The following is a 20,730-nucleotide window of genomic DNA, read 5'->3' as shown; positions in this document are numbered from 1 at the left end:
ACTCCCTGTCCCATCACTGTGACTGATGATCCCAGTCTCCCTGCACCCACTCCCTGTCCCATCACTGTGACTGATGATCCCAGTCTCCCTGTATCCATTCCCTGTCCCATTACGGTGACTGATGATCCCAGTCTCCCTGTTCACACTCCATCCTATCAGAGTGACTGAAGATCCCAGTCTCCATGTACACACTCACTGCCCATGCACTGACTGATCTTCCCAGTTTTCCCTGTATCCACTCCCTGTCTCATCACTGTGACGAATTATCCCAGTCTCCCTGTACCCACTCCCTGTCCCATCAGTGAGACTGATGATCCCAGTCTCCCTGTATCCTCTCCCTGTCCCTGTACGGTGAATGATGTTCCCAGTCTCCCTGCACCCACTCCCTGTCCATAACTGTGACTGATGATCCCAGTCTCCCTGTATCCACTCCCTGTCCCATCACTGTGACTGATGATCTCAGTCTCCATGTACACACTCACTGCCCCATCACTGTGACTGATGTTCCCAACCTCCTTGTACCCACTCACTGCCCATCACTGACTGATGATCCCAGTCTCCCCGTACACATTCCTTGTCCCATCACTGTGACTGATGTTCCCAATCTCCCTGTATCCACTCCCTGTGCCATTACGGTGACTGATGATCCCAGTCTCCCTGTTCACACTCCATCCCATCAGAGTGACTGAAGATCCTACTCCCTGTACACACTCACTGCCCATGCACTGACTGATCTTCCCAGTCTCCCTGCACCCACTCCCTGTCCCATCACTGTGACTGATGATCCCAGTGTTTGTGCACTTTCCCTTCCCATTCTCCTTGTTCTCTTGTTTTTCTGCTTCACTGACCAGTATGAATGTAATTATCTCCTTGCATTACCTCTTAAATCTGTACCATCCTTCTGTACGGCTGTCATTATTCATGTCTTTGGCATCAGGGATCTGAGTGTTGGAAGAATGCGTGCTCGAACAGGGCTGATCCAGGACAGTGTGGGTTACACACGGACCACCGAGTGCAAAATCTGCGGCTAAGGGACAGAATGATGTTCAGTGTTAATGTCAAGGTCAGCAATAGTCAAGTGGCCACTTGTAATCCCTCCCACCTCCAGTGACCTCAGTTCTACTCTCTGAAATATAACAACCTCACTCACATAAACACTCACCCTAAGCTCAGTTTCATCTTTCTAGCTCTCCTTATTTCTTTGTTGATAGAATCATTGAATCATGCAGCATAGAAACAGGCTATTCTGTCCAACTTGTCCATGCTGAACATTGGGTACCCCTTCCTACCAGTCCCATCTCCTCCTTGGCCATAGCCCTCTTTGCCTAAATGATTCAAGTGCTCATCTAAATACATAATTGCTGTCAGCATCCCAGCTTCAACCATTCCCTGAGGCAGTGCATTCCAGATATATACCACTCTCTGGGTGAAGGTCACATGCCCTCTGAATCTCTTCCTCTTAATCCTAAATTTAAGGAAAGGCTTCCTGCAGTCTACCCTGTCTGCTCTCCTTTTCATTTTATATACCTTGATTATATCCATTCTTAACCTCCTCTGGTCCAGGGAGAACAGACCTAGCCTCTCCACTCTCTCCGCAAAACTGAAGCAATCCATCCATGGTAACACTATGTGAACAGCCTCTTCAGCACCATTTTATCCTTCCCATCATGTGGTGATCAGAACTGTAGCCGACGCCTGAACAATGTTTATAAAGTTTTGTATTCTGTGCCCTGACTGATGAAGGTCAGTATCCCATAAGCCTTCCTAACTGCCTGCCCTGCCACCTTCAAAGATCAATCTCCCCTGTTCCTCAATTTTCCCTCCATTCATGGCCTGTGCCTCAGCCTTACTAACACCTCCGAATCTTCACATCACATTTATCTGCATTAAATTCCATCTACCACTTCCCATCCCATTTCACCAACAGATCACTCTCTGCAGTCTGACTACTTGCCACATCATCAAGGACTCCAACAATGTTCATGCCATCTGCAAACTTACTGATCATGTCTCTCGCATCTACATCCAAGTCATTCAAGTACATTCCAAAGAGGTCTATGTTGTCTTCGTTCAACTGATTCACTCTCACTCGATTCTTTTTGCCATCAACATACACTTGGTGGATAATTTACTGCAGTCAATTCATCCGTGCATGTCTTTGGGACAAGGCCAGGAACAAAGTGTATGGGGCACACACACACACAGACAATATGGATAATCCACCCAGGTCCCTGGAGCTTTGCGCAGCAGGTCTCCTCCTGCTAACACGTTGTGTTTACACAGAGCGATCTGCAGTCAGCAGGGCAGGCAGCATTTGTGTGGAGAGAGAGAGAGAGAGAGAGCGAGAGAGAGAGAGCATGAGAGAGAGCGACTTAATTTTTCAGTTGAAGGACACTTATGCAAAATATCTGGGTGCACAGTGCAAGTTAATGACCTGCACTGGAAATGTGGGTACTGCTGTTATGCAGGGAATGAATTGATTGAATTCTGTAGTACAAGCTCCCACAAGTAGCAACCAGATACCAAATGTTGTGTTTTAATTACCTTAACTGGGCATCAGCACACAGAAAATTCCCTCAGACTTCTTGCAGAATAGACAGGGATTCTGTTTAATAGACTACCCTTGACAGAATAGCACATCCAGAGCACTGCACTGGGAATTAGTCTGAATTTTCTGCTGAGGTCTCTGAAGTGGTGGTAGCCACAATGAGGTGGCACTGAGGGAGCTTGACAGCTGCTTCAGAATGGAGAGAGGCCACAGTGGATGTGGGCTTCATGGTAGAAGCAGAGGCATGAATCATTTGCACTGAAAGGGACATTTTTTGTTCTAATTGTGTTCTTCCTTGTAAAAATTGGGTTTAATATTTATGTCTTTCTTGTGAATGCTACTTATATGATGCTATGTGCCTGTGATGCTGCTGAAAGTAAGACTTTCAATGCACCTGTGCATACACGTATCTGTGCATTGACAATAAACTCGACTTTGACTTTGTGTAGAGGCAGAGGAAATGAAGACTGGGGATTGTTATGCTTGTTGAGGATGGAATCTGTTGCTAATACTTTAATGCAAGGGACTTGGGTAATAAAGATGATGAACTTGAGGCACAGGCAGGCATGTGGGTGAATGACAGAGTGTCCATCAATGAAATATGGCTCAAAGATGGGAAGAGAACTGTGGAGCATGCCCACTTGCCAAGCTTAAGACCAGATGAACAAGACATAGCAGAGAGCAGACTGTGTTGACCAAAGATATTGCCTCCTCCAGTGGGTAACAGGAGAAGTGTGTCTCTTGGGGTTCAGGGGACTGCAGACAAATATTTCTGCAGTCATTTAGCACAGAACTGTGACTGGATTCTTGCTGGCTGGGAATGTCCTGCCCTAATGTGACTGAGCATTGGAACATAGGCACAGAGAATATTGTATCACCATCAAACACAAACGTACAACATAGCAGAATGCATCCAAAAATTATTTATTAACCTCAAGATAATTATACCTGCAGTAACACTTGATTTTTGGTGAAACGTCCTTGTGCAGCAGGAAATTGCCACAGTGACATTTTTATTAAATCAGCTTAAATTTTGTTTAAAAATTGAAGTAATGGAATGTGTGAGCAGCCTATTTAGATCCAAGCTCCCCAGATAGATCAGTCATTATATTATGAGTTAACATGACAGGATTCTGGATGGCTTCACAGTTCTGCACTATTAAATGCTGCTCTGGGACGGGGGTGGGGGGGGGGCACTATAATTACACTCAAATTAGCTGGGAAGAAGAAACCAGGATTGATCTTGAGAGAACTGCACCAGACTCATGCTGCTGCCCCGGTGCTTCACTCCCAATAATTTCCTCGACAAAGCTGCAGAGGAGATTCACCAGGGTGTTGCCTGGGATGGAATGTGTCAGTTACAGAGAGAGGCTGGAAAGGCTGGGCTTGCTTTCCCTGGAACAGAGGCAGCTGATGTGAGGTCTAACTCAGGGATACAACATTATGAGGTCCATATATAAGGTATTAGAAAGCTTTTCCCCATGGCAGAACTGTCTAAGGCCAGAGGACATAGGTTTCTGTTGAGAAGTACGAGTTTCAGAGGGGATCTAAGGGAGAATCTTTTCACCCAGTGGGTGGCTGCAATCTGGAACACACTGCCTGAGTAGGTGGTGGTGGAGACAGGTACTCCTAGCACATTTAAGAAGGACTAGATGAGCACTTAAATTGCCAAGGTATTGGAGGCTACAAGCCAAGTGCTGGTAAATCGGAATACTTCCTGATGTTCAGCATGGACATGGTAGTCTGTTTTTTTTTGCTGTAAGGTGTGCAAGTACAATGAACAAAAGAGGCCACGTGTGTTGGACTGAACATCCATGGTGAGTGGCAGAGCCCCTCAATCATCAGAGGAAAGCACAAGTGCAAACATGCTGACAAATTTCTGAGCTGTGTAAAGGTGCCATGCTAGTGATGGTTGGGGATTTCCACCACCTTGTCACTTATTGGGACAGGACCAGAGGGAAGGGCAGAAGGGCAGCTGAATCTTGGAATGCAATCAAGAGCGCAGTCTTTGATCAGCAAGTGGCAAGCCCAGCAAGAGAGGTAGTGGTTCTGGACACACAGAGGAGATGAACCAAGCAAAATAGAAAACGTTGGCAGTGAGATAGTGTGCAGGGGCTGTGTTAAACTAAGAATTGAAGATCCAAACCAGAGATAGACCAGATTGACTGGGATGAAATTATCAAAACTGGACTGGATCCAGTGACTTGAAGGTAACTGAGAGCAGTGAAAGAGAGGACAAATATGTTCCGATGCGAAGTGGGCTCACATTCCAAATGTCCATGTACACTGATGAATGTAGAGGTGGGTGAAGCCATTAGAATTGGTTTATTATGGTCACATGTACTGAGGTACAGTGAAAAGCTTATCTTGCATACTGTTCATACGGATCAATTCAATGAACAGTGCAATTGAGGTAGTACAAGGTAAAACAGTAACAGAATGCAGAATGAAGTGTAACAGCTGCAGACAAAGTGCAGTGCACAGATAGACAATCAGGTGCTAGATCATGACAAGGTAGGCTGAGAGGTCAATAGTCCATCTTATACTAGGGAACCATTCAGTAGACTTATAACAGCAGTGTAAAAGCTGTTCTGGAGCCTGGTGATACTTGCTTTCAGACTGTCGTATCTTCTAATCGATGGGAGAGGGGGGAAGAAAGAATGTCTGGGGTGGGTGGGGTCTCTAATTATGCTGGCTGCTTTACCAAGGCAGCGAGAAGCATAGACAGAGTCCATGGAGGGGAGGCTGGTTTCTGTGATGTACAGCGCTGTGTCCAAAACTCTCTGCAAAATTCTATTGGTCACAGGCAGAGCAGTTGCCGTACCAATGAGGAGAAGCCAAGTTCAAACACCAAAAGGTGACAGCCGCAGAAAGTCTGAATGGGTATAAAAGATGCAGAAGTGAGACTAAAAACGAAATTGTGAAGACACCGCTTACATTAAAACATATTCCAGCTGAAATTAAATGCACCTTCTCAAGTCGGATTGGTAATGAAAGTGGGTCCTGTTAGCGACCATCAGTGGGGGTGAAGGCATGTGCAGAGCTCTCAACCACCAGTTTGCATCTGTTTTCATGTAAGATGAGGATGATATTGGCACTCAGGATGAAAAGTTACAATAAAACTGACAAAGGATCTTCAGCCTGAAATTCTTTCTCTTTCCCTCCCCATGTTGCTACCTTACCTGCTGAGTTTTTCCAGCATTTCTGCTATAATTAAATTAAAATTATAAAAATATAAATCAAGGTTGCAGCATCTTTACATTGGATAGCCTGTCCCTTAAAGGGAGGAAATGGGGCAAGTTCTATTTCCAGTGCTCCTTGTATGCTGGTATGACACCAGAGGACTGGGAGTTCACTGATGTGGTATTGTTGTTGGAACCATAGAACCATACAGCACAAAACAGGCCCTTCGGCCCACCATGTTGTGCCGTCCATCAAACCACCCTCACACTACCTAACCCCTTCCTCCCGCATATCCCCCCATCCCACACTCCTCCATATGCCTATCCAACAAGCTCTTGAACCTGTCCAATGTATCTGCCTCCACCACCACCCCAGGTAGTGCATTCCATGCACCAACCACTCTCTGGATGAAAAACCTCCCCCTGACATCTCCCCTGAACCTCCCACCCATAACCTTAAAGCCATGCCCTGGGAAGGAGGCGCTGACTGTCTACTCTATCTATTCCTCTCAGTATTTTATATACCTCTATCATGTCTCCTCTCATCCTCCTCCTTTCCAGTGAATAAAGCCCTAGCACCTTAAGCCTCTCCTCATATTCAATACTCTCTAATCCAGGCAGCATCCTGGTAAATCTCCTCTGCACCCTCTCCAACACCTCCACATCCTTCCTATAATGAGGCGACCAGAACTGAACACAGTACTCTAAGTGTGGCCTAACTAGAGTTCTGTAAAGCTGCATCATCACCTCGCGGCTCTTAAACTCAATCCCGCGACTTATGAAAGCCAACATCCCATTGGCCTTCTTAACTGCTCTATCCACCTGTGAGGCAACTTTCAATGAACTGTGAATATGAACCCCCAGATGCCTCTGCTCCTCCACACTGCCAAGTACCTTGCCATTCACCCAGTACTCTGCCCTTGAGTTTGTCCTTCCAAAGTGTACCACCTCACACTTCTCCGGATTGAACTCCATCTGCCACTTGTCAGCCCAGCTCTGCATCCTATCAATATCCCTCTGTAAGCTCCGACAGCCCTCCACACTATCCACAACACCGCCGATCTTAGTGTCGTCCACAAACTTACTAACCCAGCCTTCCACCCCCTCATCTAAGTCATCTATAAATATCACAAAAAGTAGAGGTCCCAGAACCGATCCCTGCGGGACACCACTAGTCACTGCCTTCCAATCCGAGGGCACTCCCTCCAACACAACCCTCTGCTTTCTACAGGCAAGCCAATTCCTAATTCACACAGCCAAGCTTCCTTGGATCCCTTGGTTTCTGACCTTCTGAAGAAGCCTACCATGAGGAACCTTATCAAATGCCTTACTAAAATTCATGTAAACCACATCCACCACACTGCCCTCATCAATCTTCCTGGTCACCTCCTCAAAGAACTCTATCAGGCTTGTGAGGCAAGATCTTCCCTTCACAAAGCCGTGCTGGCTGTCCCTAATCAGTCCATGATTCTCAAGGTGTTCATAAATCCTATCCCTTAGAATCCTTTCGAACAGCTTACCGACCACAGACGTGAGACTCACTGGTCTATAATTCCCTGGCCTATCCCTATTACCTTTTTTGAACAAGGTGACAACATTCGCAACCCTCCAATCCTCTGGCACCATCCCCGTGGACAACGAGGACTCAAAGATCCTTATCAGCGGTTCAACAATCTCCTCCCTAGCCTCTCGAAGCAGCCTGGGGAAAATCCTGTCAGGCCCCGGCTTTTTATCTGTCTTAATATTATTTAACAACTTCAACACATCCTCTCTCTTGATATCTACAACCTCGAGAACATTATCCCTACCAGCACTCCCTTCCGCATCATCAAGACCCCTCTTCCTGGTGAATACCGAAGAGAAGTACTCATTGAGAACTTCTCCCACTTCCGCCGCCTCCAGGCAAATTCTCCCACCTTCGTCCTTAATCGGACCTACCTTTACCCTAGCCATCCTCCTACCCTTCACGTACTTGAAAAAGGCCTTGGGATTTCCCTTAACCTTACTAGCCAAAGCCTTTTCATGTCCCCTTCTAGCTCTCCTCAGCCCTTTCTTAAGTTCCTTCCTCGTTACCCTATATTCCTCACGGGTCCTGTCTGAACCTCGCTGCTTATACCTCACGTATGTTACCTTCTTCTCCCTAACAAGTCGTTCCACCTCTCTTGTCACCCACGGTTCCTTCACCCTGCCATTCCTTCTCTGCCTCACCGGGACATATTTATTCCTAACATCCTGCATAAGATCCCTGAACATCGACCACATCTCCATGGTACATCTTCCTTCAAAAAGGACATCCCAATTTACACTCCCAAGTTGTCTCCTTATAGCCTCGTAGTTAGCCCTTCCCCAATTGAAAAACCTCTTGTCCTCTCTGCACCTGTCCCTGTCCATGACAATTTTAAAGGTTATGGAGCAATGGTCACTGTCCCCCACATGCTCACCCACCAATAGATCCTTCACCTGTCCCGGTTCATTTCCTAAAACTAGATCTAACATGGCATTCCCTCTAGTCAGCCTGTCAACATACTGCGTCAGGGATCCCTCCTGGACACATTTAACAAATTCCGTCCCATCTAAAGCTTTGGCACTAAGCAGGTTCCAGTCTATATTTGGGAAGTTGAAGTCTCCCATTATAACAACCCTGTTATTTTTGCTTCTCTCCAAACACTGCCTGCCAATCTGCTCCTCTATATCTCTACTGCTACCGGGGGGCCTACAGAATACTCCTAGTAGAGTAACTGCTCCTTTCTTGTTCCTTAATTCCACCCATACGGACTCTAGAGATGATCCTTCTACAACATCCATCTTTTCCACAGCCGTAACAGTGTCCCTGACCAGTATCGCCACCCCTCCTCATTAGGACAGTTCAGACATTCTGTCATCGGGACATTCTGTCTAACCAATTTCACTGATTTTTTTTAAAGAGGTAACAACATGTATTGATGAGAAATTGCAAATTATGTAGTCTAACTGGACTTCAGTAAAGCTTTTGACATGGCTCATAAGGTCTGAGCCCATCTGATCCACAGCAAATTAGCAAATTGGATCCAAAATTGTCTTGGTAACAGGAGTGAGAAAGTGACTGGAAGCTTATAACACCCGTATATCACAGGGATCAAGACTGGAACCTTACTGTTTGTAAAGGACCAGAGGTTTAGAGGGGATCGTTTTCACCTAGAGTGTGGGTGCAATCTGGAACGCACTGTCTGAGTGGATGATGGAGGCAGGTACTGTCATAACGTTTAGGAAGTATCTTGACAAAGACTTGAATCACCAAGGCAGAACAGGCATCCAAAGTATGGAGGCAGTCCAAGAACAGGTTCACCCAGTGAATTTCTGAATGGAGAGGGTTGTCCTATCATGAGCAGCTAAAGGTGTTAAGATGTTTGTTTATTAGTCACATGTACATCGAAACATAGTGAAATACATCTTTTTGAGTTACTGAAATTGTTCCAGGGGCTGCCCGCATGTGTCACCATTCTTCTGGTGCCAACATAGCATGCCCACAGCTCCTAACCTGTACGTCTTTGGAATGTGGGAGGAAACCGGAGCACCCGGAGGAAACCCACGCAGACAGGGGAGAACGTAAAAACTCCTTACAGACAGCGGTGGGAATCGAACCCAGGTTGCTGGCGCTGTAATAGCGTCACAATAACTGCTACACAATTACTGGTTTTTAACTGCAGGCCTTGGCATCTGGAGGAAGAAGTGATGATCTTATTGAAACATACAAGATCCTAAGGGGGTATGAAAATGTATTGCTGAGCTGTTTCCACTCGTGCGAGAGTTTCAAAGGAGGGGATGTAGTTACAATGTAAGGCGATAGTCATTTAAAACTGATGTGAATAGGAACTTCTACGAGAGGCTTGTGCATCTCTGGAGGTTCGTGGAATATAGATCACTGTGTAGCGACTCACCGTCCGAGCAAGCGAACTGGTTCGGCGGTCGGGTCGCGCGTCGTCGGAGCGGTGAGGCCCAAGATGGCGTTGGGCCTTCGTCTTCCCCGAGCCACAGGGAGAACCCGCACGCGGGAAAGGTTTGATGATGTAGCGTATATGTCATTGCCCTTTGAAGTGGGCAGGAACAGTCTCTCTTAAAAGGCCCGCGCAAGGCGGGAAAATAAACCAGTTCTTGTTCTGAAACCCTTCGATTAGTGTCTTGTTTTCACATCGCGGTAGCAGCCGCGACAACTGGAGACAATTTATAGATGGCACGTTGATTTCTGAAAGGTGGGGGAATTGAGGGCAATGAGAAACTAGCACAGATGAGCAGTTGGAGGCTGGGAAAGACTGGCCACGCACGATTTGAATTATGGGGCAGCTGAGGTATTAGATGGCATAGTCCTGCTCCTAACTTGTATTCCTGTGAACCCACACGGTCACAGCGAAAATGCAGAAACCGTGCACTGGCAGTAACTGATGTCGGGATTGAACACACATCATTGGAACTGTGAGGCTGCAGCACTATTGGTCCTTTACACAGACAGTAATGTAAATGCTACTTCCTACTGTTGTATACAGTGAGTTGTAAATTACTCACTCAGGGAACACAGGATCAGCAGCAGAATCCTCATTTCACCAAGTGACATTCTGCAAAGGAACACAACAAAGAAAAATCAGAGAAACGAGACATTGGGGCACGGGGGGGGGGGGGGGTTGCGGGGTGGGTGGGGGCCAGGGCAAACTATAAGCTCAGACATGAATTGCCAATCAGAAATATGTTCTGTTGTGTATGAGGTACATCACTCCCTCTCTGGAACCTCAAACGAGAAAGGTGAGATCACCCACTCTCCCTCACAGAGAACCAATCGACAAGGGTAAGATCTCAGTTGCTCCCTGACTGGAATCTTTCAGACAGAGGTGTGATATCCGTCTCTCCCTCACAGGGATCTGACAGACCGAGGTGAGATTACCCTCCGTCCCTCACTGGGATGCTACAGACAGAGGTGTGATATCCCTCTCTCCGTCACAGGATCTGACAGTCCAAGGTGAGATCACCCTCCGTCCCTCACTGGGACACTACACACAGAGGTGCATTATCCCTCTGTCTCACATAGGGATCCAACAGACAAAAGTGAGGCCACTCTTTCTCCCTCACAGAGATCTAACAGGAAAAGTTGAGATCTTCCTTTCCCCCTCATTGGGACCCCACAGGGGTGAGATATTGCTCTCCCCCTCACTGAGACTTCCACAAACCGAAATGAGATCTCACTCCCTCACCTTCACAGGAATCCTACAGAGGTAAGATCTCCCTCTCTCCCTCACTGGGACCCACAAACGGAGATGAGATCTCCTTCTCTGCCTCATTGAACACTACAGAACTGAGATCTCTCTCTCTCACTCACTGCGACCCGACAGACAGGGGTGAGCCCCATCTCCTTCACATCCTTTATAAAGACTATTTTCTTGCTTCCAGTTATTCTACTTTCTTCTTCAGTCTCCCCCCATCCCACAAAAAGCCTGGCCCACATGCAGACACATCCATGAATATGTTCTCTCTCTCTCTCTCACACACACACACACACACACACACACACACACACACACACACACACACACACACACACACACACACACACACACACACACACACACACACACACACACACACACAGAGCTGAGTCAGTTAACCGAGACAAAATTCTGAGCTTGATCAAATGTCAGAGATGTCTGCTTACATGAATCCCCAGGCGAGGTGTTGATGTGCGAGATGGAGGGAGATGGGACCACCTGCAACCTCCTCAGTCTCAGGGACAATCGGCTGTGAATGGTGTTAGGCTCGGTGCAAGCTCGTCAACTGTGTTCTTCAGTGAATGACACCGGAGGTTTATGGCAGCACAGCTAATGTACGATATGGAAAAACATGCAAAATAAACACAACAACATCTATTCTGGCCCTCTGCACTGAAGGGGCCATTGTTCCCAGTGTGTGAACTTCCTCTGACATTCACTACATCAATGGCGGGTCAGCATTTAGCAGAGGGCTGCAATGACAATGGACATAGGTGTTAAGAATATAGAGAGGGAATAGATCCTGTACAAATCCCTGTGAAATAACTAATGAGCCAGTACTACACTCAGGGCTGTGTATACTGGAACAGTTATGGACACAGGTGTAGCCACAAGAAGAATCTCTGCCAGAGCACTAATGTTTCTGCGTTCTGCACTGGGCTGTGCACTGGAACTATAAGTGGACTGCTTTGGAACTTTAGGCCGGCAGAGTGGAGCAGCTGGTAGAGCTGCAGGCTCACAGTGCCAGACACCCAGGTTCACTCCTGACCGCTGGTGCTGTCTGTGTGGAGTCTGCACGTTCTCCTGCGACTACTTTGGATTTCCTCAGACATCCCGGAGACCTGTTGGTTGGTAGGTTAATTGCCCAGTGCAAAGTGCCCTGAGTGTGTGGGTGAGCGATAGAAATGGAAGGAGTTGAGGACAATGTGGGGAGAATTCAAATGGTATTAGTGTAAATGGGTGGTTGATGGTTGGTGTGGAGGTGTTGGGCCAAAGGGCCTGTTTCCATGCTGTACCTCTATTACTCTATATTGTACCTCTGGTACTCTATAAAGGGGGCGTGATTAGTGAGGGAGCAGCCACAGGATGGATCATTGCCACCTCAGTACTGGGTCAGTATTTGCCAGTGAACTGTGTGTGGGGCAAATGGAATGGACACGGAAATGAGGGAGAATGTTATCAATTCCCAGAGACAGGCCATTCAGCTCCACTGGACCACATCAGGGGATATATCAGCACTGCTCCGGCACAGCCTGTGCCACTACCACCGCCAAATTGAGGTCAATGTGGGGAAGTGTGAGGTGTGCACTTTGGTAAGTTGGATCAAATGCAGACACTTATCTAAGTGAACAGCCAATGCGCGCGATTACAGTGCACTGGGACTGGGATATTCTTGTGCAAGGTTTCACAGAGAGACATACAGCACAGAAACAGGCCTTTCACCCCACTGGGTTCACATCGAGCATCCAGCCGTCATCTGCACCAATCCAACATTAATCCCATTATTTTATTCTTCCCACATTCTCATCACCCCCCAGAACCTACCACTTGCACACACACTAGGGACAACTTACAGTGGCCGATTAACTTACCAACCTGCAGGTCTTCAGGATGTGGAAGGAAACGCGAGTACCCAGAGGATACCCACGTGGTCACAGGGAGAACATGCAAACTCCACACAAACAGCATTCAAGGTCAAGATTAAAACCCAATCCCTGATGCTATGAGACAGCAGCTCTACCAGCTGCACCACTAGAGGTGCAGCAAGTAGTTAGGACAGCAAATTGTAGAACAGTATTTCTTGCAATAGGGTTGGAGTTTAGAAAAGGAGAACAACTGTACAGAATGATGCCAAACCTGGAACCTCACGTGTTTTAGGTTCACTGAAAGTCACGGAGTCATACAGCACATCAACAAACCCTTCAGCCCACCGTCCATGCTGATCATAAAGCAGCCATCGATACCAATCCCATTTCTAGCACTTGATCTGCAGCCCTCTACCCCTTCACGATTTGTGCTTGTTTAGATATATTCAAAATGTGAGGCATTATTTAAGAAAGAATATACTAACATTGAGGCAGTCCAGAAGGGGTTCATTGGCTAATTCCTGGGAGGAGTGGGTTAACTTTTTTTTACAAAAAGCCTAAAAAGTTTAATCTGCATTCTTTTGAATTTTTAAAAAAGGTTGATCTTTAGAAATATAAAAGATCCTAAGGTGCTATGGCTGCAGTTGCAAGATGTTTCCATTGGTGGGAGAGATTTGAATGATGTGACATACAGTAGTTACAAGATAAAGGGATGGTCATTCAAAACTGAGATACATTTGAAATTCTTCTTAGAGTGTGGTGAATTGCTGGAACTCTCTAACACAAAGCATTGTGGAGGTTATATCACAGGGATTATTTTAAGAACAAGTAAACCAGTGGAGTTGGCACAGAAGAGGAATTGAGGCCTGAGTCCAATCAGCAACAATCCTATTTAACAAAGGGGCAGGCTTGAGGGGCTGGGTGGTCTACTCCTGCTCTCATTTTGTTCTCCTGTTTCAATGGTGGGGCGACGTTGGGGGGGGGGGGTAATATCATAACAAAAATTTTTAGTGGCAAGTGCTGATAGATTTAGATTCAGGAGGATAAAGGGACAGTGGTTGGGAGCAGTGGTATCTCAGTGGGGAGTAAGGTGAGAGGAAATATGCATCATCCCCCAATCCCAGCTCTCGCTCTCACCTCAGCCTTGTTTGCATCTGTTGCTCAATGATCCCCTGTGGCTTTTCACCAGAGTTTGTCTCTGATGCTGGTATGGAGAGTGCATTGTTCTTAGTCTGACAGATTCCTGTGACAAACACAAATCAGAATGGGGCAGAATTGGGCAGGGGTCACTGCTCATTGGAACTTTAATTAGACATCAGGTGTGGAGAACATTCATGGCACGTACCCCATACAAGACCAGAACAGTTCAGCATTGGCGACATGCTGTGTTCACTTCAAAGGGCAAGGATTTCACACTGAATTAAACAGACCTGATCAGACAGAAGCAGCTCATTCAAACTAACCATATCCAGCTGACACCACACACCTCTTCAACTAACCCATCGCATTACCCTTCTACTCCAGTCTCTCTTATTTACCCTGCCTTCCTCTGAATTGATGTTATGGAGAAGTTAGATGAAGTGTATCCAGAGTATAATTTGGATTTCCAATGTACAGGGAGAGGAAAGACCACAGAGGGGATTGAAAACTAGGTTGAGAATTTCATGAGCAAGATGATGGATAGATGAGACGGTACAAACTGCGAAACAGGAGTATCACGCCTGTTCCCTCAACCTGTAATAGATACACTCTGTTTCTCAGTGTGTCTTTCTCACCTTTCTCACCCCCTCTCCACCATGACTCTTTGTATTTTCACCCTCCCCACCACCTTCCCTTCCACATCCACCAACACCTCCCTTCTTCCCATGTGTCCACTCACTTTGCATCTGTGACTTTGATGAGACGTTACCTGTGCGCCCAAAATCAGTGACTGTTGGGCATTTGACAAGGTCCCTCAGGGTAGGCTGATACAGACAATTAAGGTACATGGGATCCACGAAGACTTGTTAGTTTGGATTCAGAATTGGCTTGTCCATATAAGGCAGAGGGCAGTGGTGGATGGTGTTATTCCAGCTGGAGGTCCATGACCAGCAGTGTTAAGTAGGGATCAGTGCGGGTCCTCTGTTGTTTGGGACATACGTGTATAAATGACTTGGATCAAAATGCTGATGGAAGGGTTTGTAGGTTTGCAGATGACACACAGATTGCTGGAGTTCTGGAGTGTAGAGGGCTGCCAAAGATACAGCAGAAGACAGATCAGTTGCAGTTATAGGTGGATAAATGGATTGGATGAAAATGTGGATGGGTGGGTTAGGAAGATTGGTGGCATTGTGGATAAGTATGGAAGATTGCAGAAGATAAATGGGGATATAGATCAATTACAGATATGGGCAGAAAATGTCAGTTGAAGTTTAATCTGAGCAAGTGTGAGGTGTTGCACTTTGGGAGGTCAAATGTAAGGGTAAAGTATACAGTTAATTGCAGGACCCTTAACAGCATTGATGTACAGACTGATTTTGGAGTCCAAGCCCAGAGCTCTGTGAAAGTGGCCACGCAATAAATAGAGTGGTAAAGAAGGCCTATGGCATGCTTGCCTTCACTGGTTGGGACACTGTGTTGACTCGATTTTGAAGTCCCACTTCCGTCTGCTGTAAATCGCACAGTGCCACAGGTTAATTCAAACGCGTTTATTTAGCAATATATCGCTAGGGAGAAACCTCCTTACTCTCAGGCAGAGTCCGCAGCGGGGTTCTCTGAGGTACAGAGAAGGCAGACAGTAATTTATACAAACATTGTCACACACACTTTAATGAGTCAGGCGCCGGAGTTCTTGGTTGAGCAGGAAACGGACAAAGGGCTACTGCAGATGGACAAAAAGCAGCCTCACACCCCAGGTTCAGCTAATCGTTTTGCAATCAGGTGAGACAAAGGCAGGTATCGCCTTCATTGTTTGAGACAGCCTTCCCATTTCCTGTTAAGATTGACCATCATCTCCATAGTCAAACATAATGGGAATCCAATTAAGTTCCAGACACAGCAATTACCACACAGCACCCAGCTCAGGAAAGCAGTGGTGTGGCTGTTCTGGCCTGAAGGACACTTTTTACATCAGTATTTCGAGCAGCCATAATTCTCATCCGTCTTAAGATATGAATACAGTTATAGTTTATTAATCCTACACCTCCACCTTCCCCCCTTTTATCATATCATGATAACTAGAGGGGTGCTTAGAACGGGGTCGAGATCTTATTAATAAGGACCTTGCAACAAGTATTCAGGCAGGTCAGCACCACACAGCATATTATAATAATAACTATAAGCCGTACTGCTCCATGCAACAGGTAATGATGCCACTGACCTTCCCATCAGCCACCCCAACCAACCCTTTCCTCCTGCAAGTCCCTGCCCAAGGTTATCTACTTGCTTCTGCAATACCAGAATGGCATGGGAAATATTGTAGGCCTCATCCCTAATATTAGTGACACACTTATCCCCTATTATGGCACATACTCCCCCTTTCTGAGCTAACAGGTAGTTCGCAGCGTACTGGGTCTATTGGGCATAAAGTCAAAGTTCTGCCATTTCCTGGTTCACTGCCTCCAGGCCCTTGATGGTGCTGTTTCCCAGCACGGTCAGTCCACAGACGAGGTAGCCCTGATCGTTTGCGGCCATGGTCCCTGCCGAACCCCCTTGAGAGAGAGCACTCAGGAACACATAGCCTAACGATGATCCCACTACCACAGGATCCCTCCATTCTTCGCAGAACTCCTTACTTACTGACCGTGCTACGTCTTCGTCAGATACAAGCTTTCTGGGGGCAGGGGACTATGACTGGCCCAATCACTCCTATTGCGAACCAGGCTGGCAGAGTGGGGGTGGCGGTGGTATAGGTACCATTGAAAAGGAGTTGAGATTTTATTAATAAGGACCTTGCAACAAGTATTCAAGCATCCCCTTCCTTGGCCCGGTAACAGGTTAAATTGCCCGTTTGCTGTGGACTAGGCATCCGAGAATACCAAGTGATTCCAGCAACTCTCCTCCCATGAATTCTCAGATAACTTTCCCTAGTTAGCCATTCCAAAGGGACATTTGACACTTTCACATGGGTACCGTTCCCTTCCCCACAAACCCATCGCTCCCCTGCAAGTAGTTCAACACACCTAGTGTTGACACACTCACACCTAAACCATCCTCCCCTTAACGCACACTTTCTCTCTCTGCGTGGTGGTGGCACATGATAGCGGGTGCTGTACTATCGCTAGCCCACAACCCCATCCCTTACCATTGAAGCAGTGAGGGAAGGACTGGTGGCTAGTTGTGCTGCTTAGGTCTGCTGTGGTTCCTTGCAAACATTTACCTGGCAGCACCCTCCCGTAAGATCCCGTCTGCCCAATGCACTTTGTTTTCAAGTATTCATATCTTAAGAGAGCCCTGGGGCTCCAGCTTGGTGTGGCCACAAAAAAACCTTTTACTGATTCTGCCAAGGGGTAGCAAACTGCGATTGCCATGCAATTGTATATGGGCTTTGTAAAATAAATTGTCCGCTAATGTCCACACATGAGTACCGGTAATGATGAAGAGTCCAAATTTAAGAAGCATCATTTTCCCTCTGGTGGCCATCGTTTACAGTCACTTAGATGAATCCAGCATTCCTAGCCCTGTACTTTCACCGCTGTAGGGGTCTGGAGTAGTACTTGGAAGGGGCCTTTCCACCGAGGTCCCAGCTTCGGTCGTTCCCAGTGCTGTATCAGCATCGACTCTCCAATTTCCAGGTTAGGCAACTCCGCATCATTTCCCTCCTGCTGCGTAAATGCGCTCTTCACCTGTAAATGAAGTAGCTTTAAAGAGGTCGTAAGTTGCCTGAAATATCTTTGTAGTTCATTCCCCATGATATTAAGGTCAATTTGGGTTGGGGGGCTGTGTGTCAGCATCCCATGGGGTTCTTCCCGGGCATCATAGACGATTTCGGCAGCCGACACCCCGGTGGCCGAGTGGGGAGTAATTCTCATGTGGTATAAAGCTAATGGGAGAAACTTCAGCCAATTTAGACCTGTCTCTGACACTAATTTAGTCAATTTGTTCTTCAGGGTGCCATTAGCTCATTCTACCATATCCGCTGCCTGAGGGTGGTAGGTGCAGTGGAACTGTTGTTTGATATGCAGTGCTTTGCACAACTCCTTATTTATTTTCCCTATGAAGTGAGGACCATTGTCTGAACTAATCTGTCGAGGTACCCCAAACCTTGGTATGATCTCTGTAAGCAATAATTTCACCACCGTTGAGGCCTTACTGTTAGTGGTAGGAAAAGCTTCAATCCATCTACTAAATACATCGACAATAATAAGACATTGGGTATAGCAATGTACACGCAGTAATTCAATAAAATCGAGTTGTATACATTCAAAAGGATCCCCGGCAAGGGGGTTCTGCCTGCGGCGCACCTCACCCCTTTCCCAGCATTGGTTTGTTGGCATATTAAACATGATCGTATTTTGCCTTGTGCTGCTTCCTCCTATCTGGGGTGCCACCAGGTACGTAGTAAAATATTACTCATTCCCCCCTTGTCAAGGTGGGTGTCAGAATGCAGGCAGTCAATAAGCATTGGTCACAAAGAATCAGGTATACATACTTGACCAACTGGCGTGGTCCAGAGGCCATGTGGCGCAGAGTGAGTACACCCGTGCGCCTTCCATACTTGTTTTTCTAAGTCAGGGGCGTCCCCCTGTAAGTGCTGCACAGTAACCACGTCTGGGGTGCCCTGCATTGCTATTGTCGGTTTATAAACAACCGCCTGTTTTTCCACAGTCGAAACAATATTAGTCCCCCAGTGTGCTGCCAATTTTGCCTCTGCATCTGCCCTGTTATTGCCCTGTGTTATTAGGGAGGCATCTGAGAGGTGGGCTGAGCATTTGATGATGGCCAATTTATTAGGGAGGATGGCGGCTTGGAGGAGGTTCTTCACGTAAGCCGCATTCTGTATGGGGCTGCCTGTAGACATCAGAAATCCTCTGTGCGCCCACAGTTGACCGAGATCATGGGCGACTCCAAAAGCATAGCAGGAATCAGTAAAGATATTAGCTACTCTGTCCTTGGCTAAACCACAGGCTCTGGTAAGGATGAAAAGTTCTGCCTTTTGGGCAGAGACTGGGGGCTGCAAAGATGCAGACTCCGCAACGTGGGAGTCATCTACTACAGCGTAGCCGCAAAGGCGGATTCCCTGTTCTGTAACGGAGGAACTGCCGTCGACATACAGGTTTAAGTCTGCTGGCTGGAAGGCTTTATCTGAAAGATCTGGACGGGGTGTAATCAAAAAGTGGTTATGCAGTAAACAGTCATGTGGTGGGTCTTCAAGAGCCTCATGTGGGGTCTCTAGGAAGGTGGCAGGGTTAATGGTAGTACAGTATGCAAAGGAGAGGAGCGGGTTATTCAGGAGCACTATCCCATATCTGTTTAAGTGGGCCTGGGTAAGGTGTTGGGTCTGATGGGAGGTCAGGAGTGCCGTTATGGTATGGGACGAATAAACAACCACGGAAAATTGCAGGCTTATATTGGAGGCTGCTGTTACGAGGGAGTAGATTGCTGGAAGCATCTGAGAATACGGTGGAAGTCCCCTAGCAACCAGGTCCAGCCGAGTAGAGTTATATGCCACTGGTCTTTTTCTATCCCCATGGGCTTGAGTAAGGACGGCGTGGGGCTGTCCTCCAGAACATTCACAAAAAGCTGGAATGGGTGATCATATAGGGGTCGTCCCAGGGCTGGGGCGCTGGCAAGGGCCTGTTTGGGCTTATCAAAGGCCTCCTTTTGTTCCTCCGGAAGTTCAAAAGGTCCCACGGACTGGCTTGAAGCCAGGGGTGTGAGGTGCTTAGTAAGGAGGGCCACGTTAGGTAGCCACTGCCTGCAGAAATTTACTAAACCTAAGAAGGCGCGCATACCCTTCGGGGTAGTGGGCAGTGGGGTAGCAATGATGAGAGCAATACGTTCAGGGGTGAGCTGCCGCTCAGTGGCACTTAAAAGGGTGCCCAGAAATTTTACCTTGCGCTGGGTTCGTTTTACTTTCTGTGGAGGTATCACATATCCCCAGGAGTGGAATGCGTTAAGTAACCTGTTGGTGTTCACGATGTTGGCAGGCTCCGAGGGACTTGCTAACAAAAGGTCATCGACATACTGGACAACAGTGGATTCATCAGAAAGTTGTAACTCTTGGGAGTTGTTTATGCAAAACTTGGGAGAAAATAGTCGGGGAGTGTATAAAACCTTGTGGGAGATGCATCTCGGTGTATTGCTGACCTTGGAAGGTGAAAGCAAACAGGTACTGCGATTCGGGGGATAAGGGAATTGCAAAAAATGCATGCTGGAGGTCTATGAGTGTAAAAATACAGGAGTTGGCCGGGATGTTACTGAGGATGGTAGCGGGGTTCGGGACCACGGGTTGCAGTGGCTCCACTATATCATTGACCTTACGCAGGTCTTGGACCAGGTGCCATTCTGCCCGTCTGGGTTTGGGGTCAGGCAAGATGGGGGTGTTACAGGGTGATTGGCAGGGATCCAGAATGCCCTGTTTGCAGAAGGAATCTATTAAATGTTTATTCCTTCAACCGCCCCTTTTCGGAGGGGGTACTGTTGGACGGAAGGCAATTGTGCTCCCGGCCTTATGTGGATTTGGATCGGGGTCACTGGGGTGAGCCCTACTTCAGCTTTCAATGCTGCCCATAAATCGGGGTTTGGCTCATCCGAAGGGAGTCGGTGGGGCTGATGGTGGGGTAAATGGCCTGTTACTGAAAAAGGGGTGAGGTAGTAAGTCTGGGTCCCTTCTGATAGTACCTGGGGAACCCCATTAAGGCCTGTGTCTGCCCATACTTCAAGTCAGTTTGCTAGGAATCCCAGCTCCTTTGGCTTATGACCCT

At 47.2% G+C, this 20,730-nt stretch overlaps 1 protein-coding gene across 1 annotated transcript in view; it reads right to left on the bottom strand.

The window, feature by feature from the left end:
- The window catches only part of LOC127587385 (mucin-5AC-like), a 279,133-nt gene that overhangs the window by 125,757 nt on the left and 132,646 nt on the right, over positions 1-20,730 (bottom strand). The window contains exons 4-9 of the mRNA XM_052045684.1: positions 20,114-20,319; positions 18,909-19,117; positions 17,491-17,649; positions 14,736-14,790; positions 13,964-14,069; positions 10,270-10,319 (exon numbers count right to left, since the gene is read on the bottom strand). Coding sequence (XP_051901644.1) covers positions 10,270-10,319; positions 13,964-14,069; positions 14,736-14,790; positions 17,491-17,649; positions 18,909-19,117; positions 20,114-20,319 — 785 coding nt within the window. The remainder of the gene's footprint in view (positions 1-10,269; positions 10,320-13,963; positions 14,070-14,735; positions 14,791-17,490; positions 17,650-18,908; positions 19,118-20,113; positions 20,320-20,730) is intronic.

Source organism: Pristis pectinata, chromosome 40 (genome assembly GCF_009764475.1).
Source record: "Pristis pectinata isolate sPriPec2 chromosome 40, sPriPec2.1.pri, whole genome shotgun sequence".
Taxonomy (NCBI): domain Eukaryota; kingdom Metazoa; phylum Chordata; class Chondrichthyes; order Rhinopristiformes; family Pristidae; genus Pristis; species Pristis pectinata.
The sequence above is the reverse complement of the archived record's forward strand: the minus strand, read 5'-3'. Positions and strand labels throughout refer to the sequence as shown.